Below are 17,390 nucleotides of genomic sequence, written 5' to 3'. Positions count from 1 at the left end.
CTCAAATCAAGACAACATTTTCCTGTGGATCACAATAGATCAAAGAAACCGACTCCTTCATGTCATTTCCCATCGTACACAGTGGAGTTTCACAAGCCTTTTGCTCGGTAAGATCCAAGACAGCTTGTGTCCTCTCGCCGGAAACCTGTGGAACCAGAAAGTTTTGTGATACCTTACATGCAATTATTCTGACAGTTTATTTGAGCCTCGGCTCCCCCTGCAGGTGTCCTCCAGCTACTGCTGCCTTTACTTACTTTTGGAATGGCTTTTTGGGAGAAAATGTTCCCAACTAAAAGCGCTGAACCTGCTTAACTCTTGTAAGGTTGCCAGCAAAGGGGAGTGGATTTATTAATGAATGGAAATGATCCATTGCTGCGGTACATGCACGACTTATGAAGTGTTGGGAGAATGACGCACTGAAATGTGGAGAGACTTACTTCTTAACACTCCAGAGCCATCAAGCTGCTGCTAAAAGCTCGACTGATGCGTCCCGAGCGCCGCAGCGACTATGGAACTTGAGGCGATGATGTCAAGCACATGTGGGATATTGGACTCTGGACTCCACTGCACTCGGGTGTTACTAATATGCTTGGGAACGTGTTTTTAACCAGCTGTTAAAAATAGCCACCATCGTGTGGGCAACATTACGCTCAAAGATCAAGTCCACATTTTTAGGGATTTGCTGTCAACATGGAGATGAGGTCTGATAACACATGCAAGAATCTAAGCTTGGACTAATTTGTTGTCTTGTTTTGATGCTCCCCAGGTGTCCATCGCAGGGCAGCCAGGAGGGGTGGAGGCGGCTCGAGTTAAAATCAGGGTAAGTTGGAGCATATTTGGAAGGGGGTTAGTCCCAGCGGAACCATTTAGTAGCGGAACACGTCCTATTAGTTCTGGCGTCCACTCAAGCACAGACCTATATTCTTTTCAACTCACTTGGGTTCTGGACTAATGTTTGGACCTGAGTCCCCCGTTTTGGGTTTCACACGTTCCATGTTCCTACTTCCATAATAGATTATTTTATTTCCATCCATTTTGTACCGCTTATTCCCTTTCGGGGTCGCGGGGGGCGCTGGCGCCTATCTCAGCTACAATCGGGCGGAAGGCGGTGTACACCCTGGACAAGTCGCCACCTCATCGCAGGGCCAACACAGATAGACAGACAACATTCACACTCACATTCACACACTAGGGCCAATTTTAGTGTTGCCAATCAACCTATCCCCAGGTGCATGTTTTTGGAAGTGGGAGGAAGCCGGAGTACCCGGAGGGAACCCACGCATTCACGGGGAGAACATGCAAACTCCACACAGAAAGATCCCGAGCCTGGATTTGAACCCAGGACTGCAGGACCTTCGTATTGTGAGGCAGACGCACTAACCCCTCTGCCACCGTGAAGCCCCGTAAAAAGCACTTTACATTCAGCAAATAACCTTAAACAAATAGTGCATTTAGATAAACAAAACACAAAACTACAGCGCTAAAACCACAAATAGCTGCCCCCAACAAGTAAAATAAATAAAAACTAGAACGGCCTAATAGCTATAACAAGCAGACATATATCTAAAATAAGTTGTTGTTTTTTTTAAAAGAAGGGTTTTTAAGCCTTTTTTTTAAAAGCATCCACATTTACTTACTACTAAAAGACAAGTTGTCTAGTATGTTCAACATTTTATTTAATAAGAAACATATGTTTCATGTACACTAAAATGTTGTGTTCCGATAAAGACAACAATGACATATTTTGTGGTCCCTTTTATTTAGAATAGTATCGAAATACATTTTGGTACCACTACCAAAATATTGGTATCAGGACCAGCCTAGTTTAAGGAGTGTCGTTGTCACACACAAAAGGGATAACACTTCCAACGAGGGGATGCCACCATCATGTGCTGATATCGGACATTGGTCCATTATCAGCTTGCATCTAAAACAGGGGTGCCCACACTTTTTCTGCAGGCGAGCTACTTTTCAATCGACCAACTCGAGGGGATCTACCTCATTTATATATATCATTTATATGTATTTATTTATGAAAGAGACATTTTTGTAAACAAGTTAAATGTGTTTAATGATAATACAAGCATGTGTAACACATATAGATGTCTTTCCTTCACAAAGACAAGAATATAAGTTGGTGTATTACCTGATTCTGATGACTTGCATTGATTGGAATCAGACAGTAATGATGATAACGCCCACATTTTCAAATGGAGGAGAAAAAAAGTTGTCCTTTCTGTACAATACCACATGAAAGTGGTTGGTTTTTGGCATCTAATTCATCCAGCTTCCATACACTTTACAAGAAAAACATTGGCGGCAAATTCCGTAGCTTGCTTGATTGACATTCACGGCACCCGAGGGTCTTGTGAGATGACGCTGGCTGCTGCCCGTTCATTATTATGAAAAAATGACAGAGAGGAAGGCGAGAAACACTTTTTATTTCAACAGACTTTCGCGCCGTCCCTTCCGTCAAAACTCTAAAGGCCGACTGCACATTTCCTATCTTCACAATAAAAGCCCTGCCTCATGCTGTTTGCGCTAACAAAATAAGAGTCTCGGAAAACTGGCGTGCACAAGTGATGTGCACGCCAGCTTTCTGAGGGATCGCTTGTGCACGCCAGTTTTCCGAGACTCTGTATTTAGTTAGCGCAGGCAGCATGAAGCAGGGCTTTTATTGTGACGATAGGAAATGTGCAGTCGGCCTTTAGAGTTTTGACGGAAGGTACGGCCCAAGAGTCTGTTGAAATAAAAAGTGTTTCTCGCCTTCCTCTTGGTCATATTTTCATAATAATGATCTTGCAGCAGCCAGCGTCATCTCACAAGACCCTCCGGTACCGTGAATGTCATTTAAGTGACGTCTTGGTGAAGATTGATGATCACTAATTTTTAGGTCTATTTTTTTTAAAAACCTGGCTGGAGATCGACTGACACACCCCCCGCGGTCGACTGGTAGCTCGCGATCGACGTAATGGGCACCCCTGATCTAAAGCCTCGGATGCAAGCAGCGGTGCAGCACATGTACTTGGCCAAGATAAGATGGACAGCCATTAACATGTAAATGTCCTCCAGTCAGCACACAAGATCGCTCTTTTCTTGCATTTTAGTCAACTCATTTACAGAAAGTGAACACAGTTCATTAATTGTCAAATAAATCTCAATTCTTACTTGCAACAATTCTTTCAAAGAGATTGTTGAGCCATGACTCACCTAAGTTATGTTGATACATGTACAGTATATACACGTTATACTCTCTTCAAAGTATGCATTTCATGATATCAAATAGGGACTTTTGTCGAGACTGAACCCAATGATTCATGTTACTTTTGGGGAAATCTGTTTCACTTGACCAACGTTTCGGTCGGCGGAGCACGTTCAAGAACTGATCGAGGTTATGTAATTAATATGTGACTTCCAGTGGATGTGATCATTTCTCTTGCATACCGTATTTCCTTGAATTGCCGCCGGGGCGCTAATTATTTTAAAACCTCTTCTCACTCCGGCGCTTACCAAAGGCATGCGGTAAATTTAGGCCTGCGCTTATAAATTTGAGTGTGATGTAAGGATACCATCTGAAAAGCACATTTAATAAAAAAAACGTTATGGTCTTACCTTTACTTATAAATGAAGTCCATGCGCCGCTCCTTCTGATCAAAAGCATCGATAACTTGTTTATAGAAGTCTTCCTTATCTTTCTTAATAAATAAATAAATGGGTTGTACTTGTATAGCGCTTTTCTACCTTCAAGGTACTCAAAGCGCTTTGACACTACTTCCACATTCACCCATTCACACACTGATGGAGGGAGCTGCCATGCAAGGCGCTAACCAGCACTCATCAGGAGCAAGGGTGAAGTGTCTTGCTCAGGACACAACGGACGTGACCAGGTTGGTGCTAGGTGGAGATTGAACCAGGGACCCTCGGGTTGCGCACGGCCACTCTTCCACTGCGCCACGCCGTCCCTTTTTCAGTTTTGAAAGTTTCTCTGTCTCGATGGAGATCTTCCTTTATTACCTCCTGCTTCGATTGAAAGTCCAGTTTAGAAAACTGTTTTGTTTTAGATATGTAATCCTCCATGTTAAAAGTGCAAGCGAGAGGAAAAAATAAACGATTGCTGCTCACTCTTGCTGCTTGTTGTCACTTCTTCTGCAGCCGAGTAGTTGCAAGAAGGATCACTAGCGCCCTCTACCACCAGGAGGCGGGAGTCATTTAATGACTCATAATTGACACACGCATCTACGGTATATTAACAAAACATAGCTGCTTACTGTTCTTTTTAGCATATTCAATAGTTTGGACCTTAAATCCCACTGAATAGCTGTTAACCTTCTTCCCTTTATGCGATTTCAAATAATTGAAATCAGCCTCCTCCATTTTGAAAATGATGACAGGGGAAGTGTCACTCGTGACGTGACGAGTTTGACCCGGCGGAAATTCTAGACATGCCCTAATAAAAATAATATTTTGCGAAACGAGTTTGACCCGGCGTTAATCCTGAGCTGGCGAGTTTGACCCGGCAGTAATTCTAGGCAGGCGCATGCTATATACCCGGCGGCAATTCAAGGAAATACGGTATTTGTCATTTTAAGGCTGGTTTAGCGTTCACAGTTGAAGCGAAGCACACCAGAGTTCAATTCCAGGCGGTCTGAGACAGGCTGATGGTGGCCAAACACACCTGACCATTCCCAGCAAACACACTTACAACCAAAACCAAACATGACTTCTTTTCCTAATGATCCCTTTCATGTGATTAGTCTACCTGTCCCAAAACCTGCCAAGTCTTTCCCCACCACCACTCTTATCTCCACGGCTGAGGAGTGATGGAAAGGCTGCATATTTGTGTGCTGAAACATGTCCGTGTTTATCTTTCCTTGTTTGCACAAGCAGCAAGTCAGCGCCAGCATCCCAAAATAGTCTTCATTCTCAGAGTCAGCAATCAATCAATCAATCAATGTTTACTTATATAGCCCTAAATCACTAGTGTCTCAAAGGGCTGCACAGACCACCACGACATCCTCGGTAGGCCCACATAAGGGCAAGGAAAGGAAAACTCACACCCAGTGGGACATCGGTGACAATAATGACCCAGTGGGACGTCGGTGACAATGATGACTATGAGAACCTTGGAGAGGAGGAAAGCAATGGATGTCGAGCGGGTCTAACATGATACTGTGAAAGTGTAATCCACAATGGATCCAACACAGTCGCGAGAGTCCAGTCCAAAGCGGATCAAACACAGCAGCGAGAGTCCCGTTTACAGCGGAGCCAGCAGGAAACCATCCCAAGCGGAGGCGGATCAGCACAGCGCAGAGATGTCCCCAGCCGATACACAGGCGAGCAGTACACGGCCACCGGATCGGACCGGACCGGACCCCCTCCACAAGGGAGAGTGGGACATAGAAGAAAAAGAAAAGAAACGGCAGATCAACTGGTCTAAAAAGCAGGAGTGACAACTTAGTTGGTCTGTGACTGTCACCATGCACGCATGCAACATACGCTCTTCACCGCATTATATACATCTGTTTTCATTTGTGATACGGTATTGTGAATAAACTTGAAACTTGAAGTCTGTTTGCACGTGGCATGATCAGGGGATTCCCACAATCCTTTGTGATCGAAGGTTACTTTACCATTTTTTCCCCATCTCTGACCTTTTCTGCCAGAGTCTTTTGAGCCCAAAACTGTAGGCATTCGTTTTGAATAGGGGATGCACCGATTAATCGGTAACCAAATATATTCGGCCGAATATGGCATAAAAAGCCACATTCGGCCTTCGGTGGAATGAGTTAAATGCAAGGCCGAATAGTGGCGTATGACGCAATTTTTTGACGCGGTGACGCAATCAACCAACGTGCAGTGACGCGGTGACGTTGGGAACAGGCGCCTTCGGAAAAATGTCAGCAGTGTGGAGATATTTTAAAGTGTCGGAAAGTGAGAAAAGTATTGCAGTTCGCAACGAATGTTCAGCCAAACTGTCTCGAGGAGGTGCCTCGTGGCCGACGTCTTTGAGGGGACGAAAATGTTTGCGAGTGACAGTGCCAAAGCAAACGGAATTACAAAGAAGGTAATGGAGTTTATGGCTTTGGATGATCAACCGTTTAGTGTTGTGGAGGACATTGACTTTCGGAGACTATGGAGCACATTGAGCCCCGTTACACGATACCGAGCAGACGGTATTTCTCTGATGTGTGCTTTTTACATTGTGTGTGCTGTTTACATTATTAGCCTGTTGTGTAGGCTACCTGTATAAGTGTATGAGGTTACAAGCACACACTTATTGAGATTTAGTGGGGCCTCTGTTTACATTATTAGCCTGTTGTGTAGGCTACCTGTATAAGTGTATGAGGTTACAAGCACACACTTAATTGAGATTTACTTGAGCCTTCTGTTTACATTATTAGCATATCTACTGTGGCTGAACAGACTTTTGCCAAAAGGACAATAATTCATTTGTTGTGGGTTTATCCACTTTAATGCACTTTGTTTTTTTTTTGGAATGCATGTTTTTTTAAGGCCTAATATAAATGAAAAGCTTTGTGCTTTTTTGAAAAGCAAAGGCTACTGGAATATTAAAAAAATGTCAATATTCAATAAAAATGTACTTTATTTACAAAAACATGTCTAAGAATTGATTGTACGCTGTTTATGCAATATAAAATTTTGGGGGAAAAACTGCATTCATTTTTCGGTATTCAGTATTCGGCCTTCGGCCAAGCTTTTAAATTTTATTCGGCTTCGGTTTTGGCCACAAATTTTCATTTCGGTGCATCCCTAGTTTTGAATAAAGCTGAAGTCAGCGCCGGCCGTCCAAACATTAGAAAGAAGCCTGCCCATTCTTCATTCATATCCAGCGTCCGGCTGGCCTTTCTCGGGTCTGACCTACATTTCTCCATCCCTCAGAGAGGAGAGTGGAGCTGTGATAGCATCGCATGTGGGACTGATCACTCAAGCATTTCTTTGGTTGCAGCAATTCATGCAGCTTGCCCTTCACTGCAAGCCAAACCCAAAGTGGCGCTCGGCCCAACAGCCAGTGTTTGGATAACAGAGTGTGTGTGTGTGTGTGCGTGTGTGTGTGTGTGCGTGTGTGTGTGCGTTCATAGCGTTTTGCACGCACAAGTGTACATTTCCATGGAGTAAGGTCATAGCGTCCGTCCGTCTTTATTTGCTGATATCTGCTGTGGTTTGACTCAATGAGAAGAAAATGGCTCAGAGTCTGAACAAATCATCCACGGTCTTCATACTGGGAATGTTTTCAAGTGGAAAGCTATTAAGGGGAAGCATTGTTGACGTACAGGAGGGCATTCCTCCTTCTGGTCTTTGCCCGTCTTTGTGAGCTTTGGAGACAATCATGGAGTTCAAAGGGCATGTTGACTCCTTTTCACAGGACGGTACATCTCTACTGCTGTACAATACAGCAGTATACAAGAAATATATATATATATATACTGCTGTACACAGACTACTCTAAAGCTGGGGTTAACTTTTTTTTTTTTTTTTTACCTCGGGGCCCAACCTTACTACTTCAGAGGGACCCTCAAATATTAATAATGAATTAGTCATTTTACTCTTAATTGTTGACTGTGCTTCAACATAGTATTATTATGGTGTGTGTATACGGTAAGACATATTATCTGGCTTTTTGTTTCACAATATAATGCATAAGCAACGTTTCTTACCTTCTGGTACCTGCTGATCTGTATTTGAGATCTGCATAAGTCATGAAAAATTGCGCGCATCTGCCTTTGTAGTCTGTGGCAACGCCGTAGTGGATAATCTTTTTCTTTTTCTCAATCTTCTTGTTATGTGACATTCATCCTCCACTGTTGCCATTTCTAATATAAAGTAGTGTAAAGTTCTTACTTATGTCTGTCAGTAAACTCACCACGAAGGCACTAAAACATACCGGTGTAGTGAGTTTACATTATTCACACAACGTACTTTAGTTATTAGAGAGTTCTGGTGGATTGGTTTTTCACAAGACACATTTCGGGCGTTGTTGTTGCACGAGTGAGCCACGGATGAGGAGATGCAGCTCTGTTATTGACTGTAGTAAAGTCTGAATGTCATTTAAACAGTTAGCGCCATCTTTTGATACTTTTTCCTCTCCCGTCCTTGCACGCTACACCGCTACAACAAAGATGACAGGGAGAAGATGCTGTCGAAGGTGAGCCATGTAAATAAGACCGCCCACAAAACACTGCATCCTGAAGAGACTGTCAGAAAGTGACTTGAAGATGATGTGAAAAACATAATCTATGCAACATTTTGAGCAAAGAACCACCATTACATGTTATGTAGAACACAAGGAAGTCTTTTACATTTAGAAAAAAATCATAATAATATGACTCCTTTAATGCGCCTTTTATATATAAAAAGATGGAAATAGACTATTAATCCAAAGTGCCCTATGGTCCGCAAAATACAGTATATATAAAGATAGTTGACAAAGTGGTAGAGCTTCCTGTGGTTCTTAGCTGAGCCTGGGATCTTGGGCTGGAAAAGGTTGGTGACCACTGGTCTAAACAATATTGCCCTTGCATAAGAGTAATAATAATAGATTTTATTTGTAAAAGCACTTTAAATTGAGCAAACAACCTCAAAGTGCTATAGTGCATATAAAAAAGACAAAACAAAAACAACAACAACAACGTTAGTGTCACACTTATGGATCATGTTTTGTTTTGGTCATGTTCGGTTTGGCTTTTTGGACATTTGGTTCTGTCTTTTCACTTCCTGGTTTGTTTTGTTACCATAGCTACTCGTTAGTTTCCCTTAGTCACGCCCCGATCATCAGCCTCTCACACCTGTTTCTCATTACCACTGCTACTTTTTAAGGATTTTACTTTCTGTCCATCAGTCTGGGATCTTCACACTCGAACGCACCCTACCCATGCTGCACCTCCTTCGCGACCCCGATAATCTGTTTCATGCCTTGTTGTTCGTTTTGGTCCACGCCGAGTAAGTTTTGTTGTTTATGCCATAGATTGTATCTTTTGTTTATTTGTATATAGTCATGCCATTGTGCTGTTTTAAGTTTAGTATAGCTTATTATCCGCCACAGAGTGTGTCCTTGGTTTGCCATTTTGTAGTTTGTTTGTTTATTTAATAAATATTATGTACTTACATTCATGCCTGACTCGTCCCACATCATCCTTGCATCGAGGAGCGCAAACATCCACAGTCCTAGCCTGACAGTTAGAACCATGAATAATAACAAATAAAAATAGTAAAAAAAAGTAAAAACTAGAATAGCCTAGTAGCTAGAACTATCACACATATATCTAAAAAAAAAGGCTTTTTTTAAAAAAAGAAGGGTTTTTAAGCCTTTTTTTAAAGCATTCACAGTCTGTGGTGCCTTCAGGTGGTCAGGGAGAGTGTTCCACAGACTTCCATCCATCCTCACTCATTTGCTCTCACTCAGCTTAACACAAAATGTCAAAACAAAGCTACTTTAGTGCGGTTCACTCTGCGTTTAGACCCGTATTTTCGTCATATGACCAACAGCTGTGCATAAAGTCAGCACATCATTGGTCAGCTTTTGTGATATATACAGGACCTAACACAAATATCCCTAACCAATTTTGTGTTGAATACGTTATCACACATATATCTAAAAAAAAAAGTGTCTTTTTTTAAAAAGAAGGGTTTTAAGCATACATTCACCAACTGCTGTAGAAAGTGGATGGAGTGCGATTCCCCGGGCTTAGAAAGTTAGCGTGTCAGTGCGTCATCTATAGGCCGACTTTAAACTAGAAATTCAATGCAGAGAAAGATTGTAAGGAATTTGAAGACTATATTTTCCTCCATTTAAAATTAAATCATAATGATGTATAAATAAATGACAACATAATTGTTTATGTTTATTTCATTTTGCTGAAGAGTGTGCATGTGGAACATGAGTCTGTGTGTTGACGGATGCAGGAGATCACCTGTGCCTTCTTGTTCCAGGAGCTGCTCCCGCTCGTCTTGTCCTTCGAGCTGCCCGCCATCATGCAGTCGGACCCCAGCTCGCCGAGCGTGCAGGCAATCTCGCAGACCTACAACCTCACCGTGTCTTTCAAGCCCCCCACACGCCTCTACAGGGCCACCGGCGTGGTGCGCGGATCCCAAAACAACACCAACGCCGTCAAGGTGAGGCAAATCTGCAAATTTTGGGATATTTAAGATGTTTTCTGCGAGTACATTTTTATTACTTCAAAAGTTAACCATTAATCATAAACAATGATGGCATTAATCATGTGTAAAAGCAGATTGATTACAGTATTTCCTTGAATTGCCGCCAGGTATATAGTATGCCCCTGCCTAGAATTACTGCCGGTCGAACTCGTTTCGCAAAATATTATTTTTATTAGCGCTTGTCTAGAATTTCCGCCGGGTCAAACTCGTCACGTCACGAGTGACACTTCACCTGTCATCATTTTCAAAATGGAGGAGGCTGATTTCAATCATTTGAAATCGCATAAAGGGAAGAAGATTAAGAGCTATTCAGTAGGATTTAAGGTCCTAGCTATTGAATATGCTAAAAAAGAACAGTAAGCAGCTATGTTTTATTAATATACCGTAGCTGCGTGTGTCAAATATGAGTCATTAAATGGCTCCCGCCTTCCTGGTGGTAGAGGGCGCTAGTGATCCTTCTTGCGACTACTCGGCTGCAGAAGAAGTGACAACAAGCAGCGATCGTTTGTTTTTTCCTCTTGCTTGCACTTTTAACATGGAGGATTACATATCTAAAATAAAACAGTTTTCTAAACTGGACTTTCAATCGAAGCAGGAGGTAATAAAGGAAGCTCTCCATCGAGACAGAGAGACTTTTAAAACTGAAGAAAGATAAGGAAGACTTCTATAAACAAGTTATCGATGCTTTTGATCAGAAGGAGCCGCGCATGGACTTCATTTATAAGTAAAGGTAAGACCTTTACTTTTTTTTAATTAAATGTGCTTTTCATGATGGTATCCTTACATCACACTCAAATGTATATGCGCTGGCCTAAATATACTGCATGCATTTGGTAAGCGCCGGAGTGAGAAGAGGTTTTAAAATAATTAGTGCCCCAGTGGCAATTTTGACCGCACATAAAGCCCAATAGTTACTTGAAAGGTGCTTGTTACGCGACCAGTGATCAGGTCAATGACTAAGTAGGATCAGACCTCTGTGGCAAGTTGGACTTGAAAATAAACCCCGATGGGACTTGAGATAAAACTAACTGTGAGCAAGTTTTCTGCAAATAAATGACGTGCCTTGAAGTCAACGTTTCAAAAATGTTCATGTTTCACAACTAAATTGTGTTTGTGTCATAATGTTGGAGTCTTTTGCAACGTCATTTAAATTATGCAAGCATGTAGTTGACTGTCATTCATCAATATTCAATAGTGTGAATAATAAATATGAATCGTTTGACTGTAATAGTCAGTATATTTACAGTACTAGTCAATACATCTATAGTACTAGTCAATATATTTACAGTACTAGTCAATACATTTATAGTACTATACAATATATTTATAGTACTAGTCAATACATTTATAGTACTAGTCAATATATTTACAGTACTAGTCAATACATTTATAGTACTAGTCAATATATTTACAGTACTAGTCAATACATTTACAAAGTCTCTCGCCAGATCAAGTTTGCAGCCCCACTACAATAAAGAGTTTTAAAACATAATTTAAATATTTTTGCCCTCAATTAAGCATTTTCTCAAGCATAATAATGGGCGAATGAACTAAAAGTATCAATAATACAGTAGTATTGGCCACTTATTTAAAAGTCTTTTATGCTCTGTGTTTGAAAATGTGCAATTTGTAATGAATTATTCCTTATTAGTGGAAATGAATTAGCCAGGCCCAAACTACTGTGATAAGCAAATAAAAAAACAACTGTGATAAACAAACAAATAACTGTGATAAACAAACAAATAACTGAGATAAACAAATAACTGAGATAAACAAGTACAGCAATACAGCAATACAGCAAACCATGAGGTCACAAGAGGCCTCCTCATCTCACCTCTCCTCTCCTCTCCTCTCCTCTCCTCTCCTCTCCTCTCCTCTCCTCTCCTCTCCTCTCCTTTTCTCTCCTCTTCTCTCCTCTCCTCTCCTCTCCTCTCCTTTTCTTTCCTCTCCTCTCCCCTCCCATCCCCTTCTCTCCTCTCCTTTTCTCTCCTCTTCTCTCCTCTCCTCTCCTCTCCTTTTCTTTCCTCTCCTCTCCTCTCCTTTTCTCTCCTCTTCTCTCCTCTCCTCTCCTTTTCTTTCCTCTCCTCTCCTTTTCTCTCCTCTTCTCTCCTCTCCTCTCATCTCCTTTTCTTTCCTCTCCTCTCCTCTCCTTTCCTCTCCTCTCCTTTTCTTTCCTCTCCTCTCCTCTCATCTCCTTTTCTTTCCTCTCCTCTCCTCTCCTCTCCTTTTCTTTCCTCTCCTCTCCTTTTCTCTCCTCTCATTTTCTTTCCTCTCCTCTCCTCTCATCTCCTTTTCTTTCCTCTCCTCTCCTCTCCTCTCCTTTTCTTTCCTCTCCTCTCCTTTTCTCTCCTCTCCTTTTCTTTCCTCTTCTCTCCTCTCCTCTCCTCTCCCCTCCCCTCCTCACCTCTCCTCTCCTCTCCTCTCCCCTCCCATCCCCTTCTCTCCTCTCCTCATCTCTCCTCTCCTCTCCTTTCCTCTCCTCTCCTCTCCTCTCCTTTTCTTTCCTCTCCTCTCCTTTTCTCTCCTCTCCTTTTCTTTCCCCTCACCTCTCCTCTCCTCTCCTCTCCTCTCCTCTCCCCTCCCATCCCCTTCTCTCCTTTCCTCTCCTCTCCTCTCCTTTTCTTTCCTCTCCTCTCCTTTTCTCTCCTCTTCTCTCCTCTCCTCTCCTTTCCTCTCCTCTCCTCTCCTCTCCTCTCCTCTCCTTTTCTCTCCTCTCCTTTTCTTTTGTCTCCTCTCCCCTCCTCTCCCCTCCCCTCCCCTCCTCACCTCTCCTCTCCTCTCCCTTCCCCTCCCCTCGCCTCCTCTCCCCTCCTCTCCACTCCTTTTCTCTCCTCTTCTCTCCCCTCCCATCCTCTCCTCTCCTCTCCTATCAGCCTGCAAGGCAGTGAAAGTTTCCTGAGCCCACCAACAACATCCAGCATTGCTGACACAAACCACTTCATAACTTCATAACTTCATCACTTCATAGCTTCTCCACGCCCGCAGCCAAGAGAGCTGAGAGATGTTCAACTGTGTGGCTTTTAGTGCGGGGGAAGTACAACTCTTACACTTGATCGCTTAGCAGCACACACACACACACACACACGCTTCTTTTGCTGGTACGTGAGTCCAGGAGTTTTTCACAATCTTTCATGCCAATAAATAAACCAACTACTACATTTTAGTTTGTACGTGGGCACATTTGGCTTTACACACCTCTATATATATATATATATATATATATATATATATATATATATATATATATATATATGTATGTATGTACTATGTAGACTACAGTGCAGTGGGCTTTGAAGTGCAATAAGCTTTAATATTTCACAAAATAATTAAAGTTCCAGAAAAGACAAAAACAAGAGACACAATATTACCAATCTTAGAAAAAACAAAAGCCGAAACAAGTAACAATTTTATAAACTATCTTGTTTACTCCTGAGATGACCTCCTTAAAGTTTTCAAATCAATTAGAAATATCAAACCACTAAAATGCACCAAACAAGTTTTTAACTCTTCCCATCGGGCATTGTAAAGGATTTAAATGGGTGCTTTTTTTGAATTGTTTATGCTGCTTCCACATTTGTTATAATGTCCACAACGTTCAGTCAGCAGCTTGTGTAATGTGTGATCGTGTGTGTTGACTTGTTGGTTGTGTTTTTTTTTTGCACCATGATTAGGTAAGGTTGTTTGGATTGGGTCATTTAAAGTTAATGATATGCTTGCGATCACTTTAAAGTATGACTCATGGTCATTTACCTGATTTACTCACGTTATCCACGAGATGGTGGCAAGAATTCAGATATTTCAAATAAATTTGGAAAGCCTCCGCGGGTGGCGTGCCTTGTTAAGGTAAACACACGACGGGGTTTGGACATTGTCCGGTGTAGAAGATTCATTTCTATTGTTTTGTCCTTGAGGAATATGTCAAGGTATGCAGTAGGTCAGATGAAGGGGAACATGTGAGGTTTATTACGCGGTCCTGCCAAACCCTGGGAATACCTTCAAAGGTTGCCAAACCCTCAGCTTTGTTACATAGAGCAGTGTTGTGCATGTGCGAGTGGATTCCCCTTTTGCACAAGGCCAGCCTGCTTGACACCGCCAACTGATGGTTTGCATAGCAGAGAGGCAACGGTGACAGCTGCCCATTACATTTTCCAAAGATGTCATTATTTTCTCAAGGTCAGCGAGTGTTTTACCATGCGGCGTGGCAAGAGATGGACTGTAAATGAAATAATATTTTATCAAAGCTTTTACGAGCGATTGGGTTTCTCCACAGAAATGTGCTTTATTGTTGTCAAACAGTTGCTCCTATATTTTTGGGGTCGTGAAAAAACAGTAAGGGCTAATTGTGGGGGTTTGTTATTTTTCCAATGGTTGGGTTTATTGCTCAAGGGCTCCCCCTGCAGTATTGGAGTCCACTTGCCTTTAAAGCCGCTGTAGTGTGGAGCTAAATTAGGGCCAACGTTTTGTACGAGAAAAAATAAACAAACATTTGTGTATTGTAAATGAAAAGGAGTCCACACATATTTTTCCAAATTGAATTTATTTATGATGAACTCCTATAATTATTTTGAATAAATACTATATTTTCACTTTCATGTATTGGAGCTTATTGTTTTTGTATATTAAAATCATATTTTTACACTTTTTTTCTTTATATTTATTTTCTTTTTTTTTTTCAAAACATATACATATAATTTTTTCAGATTCAGACTTTTGACCTGAATTTTGCGTCATCAATTGAGGGGCGTGAAAAAGCAACTCTGTGGTGTGTTCGAGGACAGTTAAATAAAGTGGGAAAAGGAATGCTCGGCAAAGCACAATGAAACAAACAAACATGCAAAAACTGCGGCCTTTCTAACAATTTATTCATTTCACAATAAATTAATTGTACGAGGATCTGAAACCGCAATGAAAAAAAAGGGGAAAAAATAGGCATAAACATGAAGAAAAGAGAATCCTAATCAAGAGTGGAAAATTTGAATAAAGAATGTGTTGAAAAATCTCAATAATATTTATATTGAACATCAAAAAATGTCTTCACTTACACAAAATTATGCATCAAAACTTCAGTGTCAAAGTTTATTTTTTCCAAGTACAAAACCATAATTGAGTTCTATTCTGAAATAGGCACAAATGGGCGGTAAAAGTGCTTTCTAAAGTTGACCAATATATCAGAAAAGTGATACAAATGTGTTTACCATTCATAGTCAGGCTGTCAAACCATGAAAATATTTAATCGTGATTATTGCATTGTCTTCATAGTTAACTCAACATTGATTGTGATTAATCACAATTAGATACAACTTTTCATCATCAATAAGTGTACCTTAGATAGATCATTTTTTGTTTTTGATACCATGACTGGACAATAAGTTTAATGAAATAGATATTTTTCAAAACGCTGTACTATTTTACACAAAAAGGACATAAACACGCTTTTAATGACAATTAAAAAAAAATTACCTGCTCTCTGTTATTGTTTTGCCAGATTTTATATTTTGTAGCAACACAGAATTTGTATTCTTGCTGTAGGAGCACTTGCATTCAGAGGAGAGGGGCTACACTTCCATGTTTAGATACCATCCATACATCCATTTTCTACCGCTTATTCCCTTTCGGGGTCGCCGGGGGGTGCTGGAGCCTATCTCAGCTGCATTCGTGCGGAAGGCGGCGTACACCCTGGACAAGTTGCCACATCATCGCAGGGCCAACACAGATATCAGTTTCACACATTAATACCACAAAATGTGGATTGTTATAATCATAGTTTCATGGTCAAAGATGTTTGGTAATGCAGTGAAGTGAATTATATTTATATAGCGCTTTTCTCTAGTGACTCAAAGCGCTTTACACAGTGAAACCCAATATCTAAGTTAGATTTAAACCAGTGTGGGTGGCACTGGGAGCAGGTGGGTAAAGTGTCTTGCCCAAGGACACAACGGCAGTGACTAGGATGGCGGAAGCGGGAATCGAACCTGCAACCCTCAAGTTGCTGGCATGGCCACTCTACCAATCGAGCTATACCGCCCCTGTGATAATCTCTGATGTAATCTGTGATATTTCTACCTGAATAAATACATCCGATTTTCTGTACAAGTTCATCATATTGGTAGTTCTGTGTCTTAACCTTCTCTATTTATTAATCAACTGCAATATTAAGCCTGCTAAGAATTCTGTAATTGAGGAATATCAACCAGAACATATTGAAAGATAACATACACACTGTTTCATCTTGCCACAAATTCCCCCTCTACATTCCTCAACTGATGTACTAGCATTTATTCACGTAGAACTATCACAGATTACATTACATGATGTAATCTGACTGATTTGTAATTTTAGACATTTTTATTTTGTTATTCTAATTAGACCGGATTGAAGCGTAGTGCTTTTATTTTGAAGCCAGATGTATGCGGTTGGTTTGAGGTTTGAAAAGGGGGGTTTCCTGGTATTTCCATGGTGTACCCTTTTCTTTGTCCATTTCTGCTCACTATTTTCCTGCTTGTGGCTCAACAGTAACCAGTGAATGCAGCCCCATTTACCCACGTTACGGAATGGGCCTGTCAAATGAGTGCCGTAAAAGGAACTGACAGCCCTAATTAGTAACAGAGAAATACATTATTAACCCTAAATACAAGCGTTAAAGTAAGTTAACCACTGTCATAATGAGTTGAGTTCTTTGATGCTCGCTGCACTGAGGTTTCAGTGGTTTCTTGTGTCAACTTTGGAGCTTTTGTCGACTCTAAAATGTGCCATCGCATTGTTGATTATGTCATGTTTGGATGTACTTTGTGGACGCCGTCTTTGCTCCACAGTAAGTCTTTGCTGTCGTCCAGCATTCTGTTTTTTTTTCCTTTGTAGCTAGTTCAGTTTTAGTTTTGTCCTGCATAGCCTTTCCTAGGCTTCAAAGCCCTTTCTTAGGGGCACTCACCTTTTGTTTGTTTTTGGTTTAAGCTTTAGACACCTTTTTACCTGCACACTGCCTGCCGCTGTTTCCGACATCTACAAAGCAATTAGCTACCGGCTGCCACCTACTGATATGGAAGAGTATTACAGGGTTACTCTGCCGAACTCTAGAAAGCACCGACACTCAACATTATTTGCAGACTAGAATTATTGCTTTGCAGAAAATATTTTTAACCCAAATAGGTGAAATGGGATCATCTCCCACGGCACACCAGAGTGCTAAAAGCTACAAATTGTGTCTTTAAGGGAGA

General features: G+C 41.2%; 1 protein-coding gene across 5 annotated transcripts in view; it reads left to right on the top strand.

The window, feature by feature from the left end:
• The window catches only part of LOC133559708 (protein bicaudal C homolog 1-like), a 164,956-nt gene that overhangs the window by 112,247 nt on the left and 35,319 nt on the right, over positions 1–17,390 (top strand). For 4 of the 5 annotated variants that reach the window (XM_061911735.1, XM_061911736.1, XM_061911738.1 and 1 more), the window contains exons 6-7: positions 767–820; positions 9,949–10,131. In XM_061911735.1, the coding sequence (XP_061767719.1) occupies positions 767–820; positions 9,949–10,131 (237 nt within the window). Of the gene's footprint in view, positions 1–766; positions 821–8,138; positions 8,165–9,948; positions 10,132–17,390 lie in introns of all 5 variants that reach the window. The other variant, XM_061911740.1, reaches the window with a different exon arrangement.

The sequence above is a fragment of the Nerophis ophidion genome, linkage group LG09, assembly GCF_033978795.1.
Source record: "Nerophis ophidion isolate RoL-2023_Sa linkage group LG09, RoL_Noph_v1.0, whole genome shotgun sequence".
Lineage (NCBI taxonomy): Eukaryota > Metazoa > Chordata > Actinopteri > Syngnathiformes > Syngnathidae > Nerophis > Nerophis ophidion.
The sequence above is the reverse complement of the archived record's forward strand: the minus strand, read 5'-3'. Positions and strand labels throughout refer to the sequence as shown.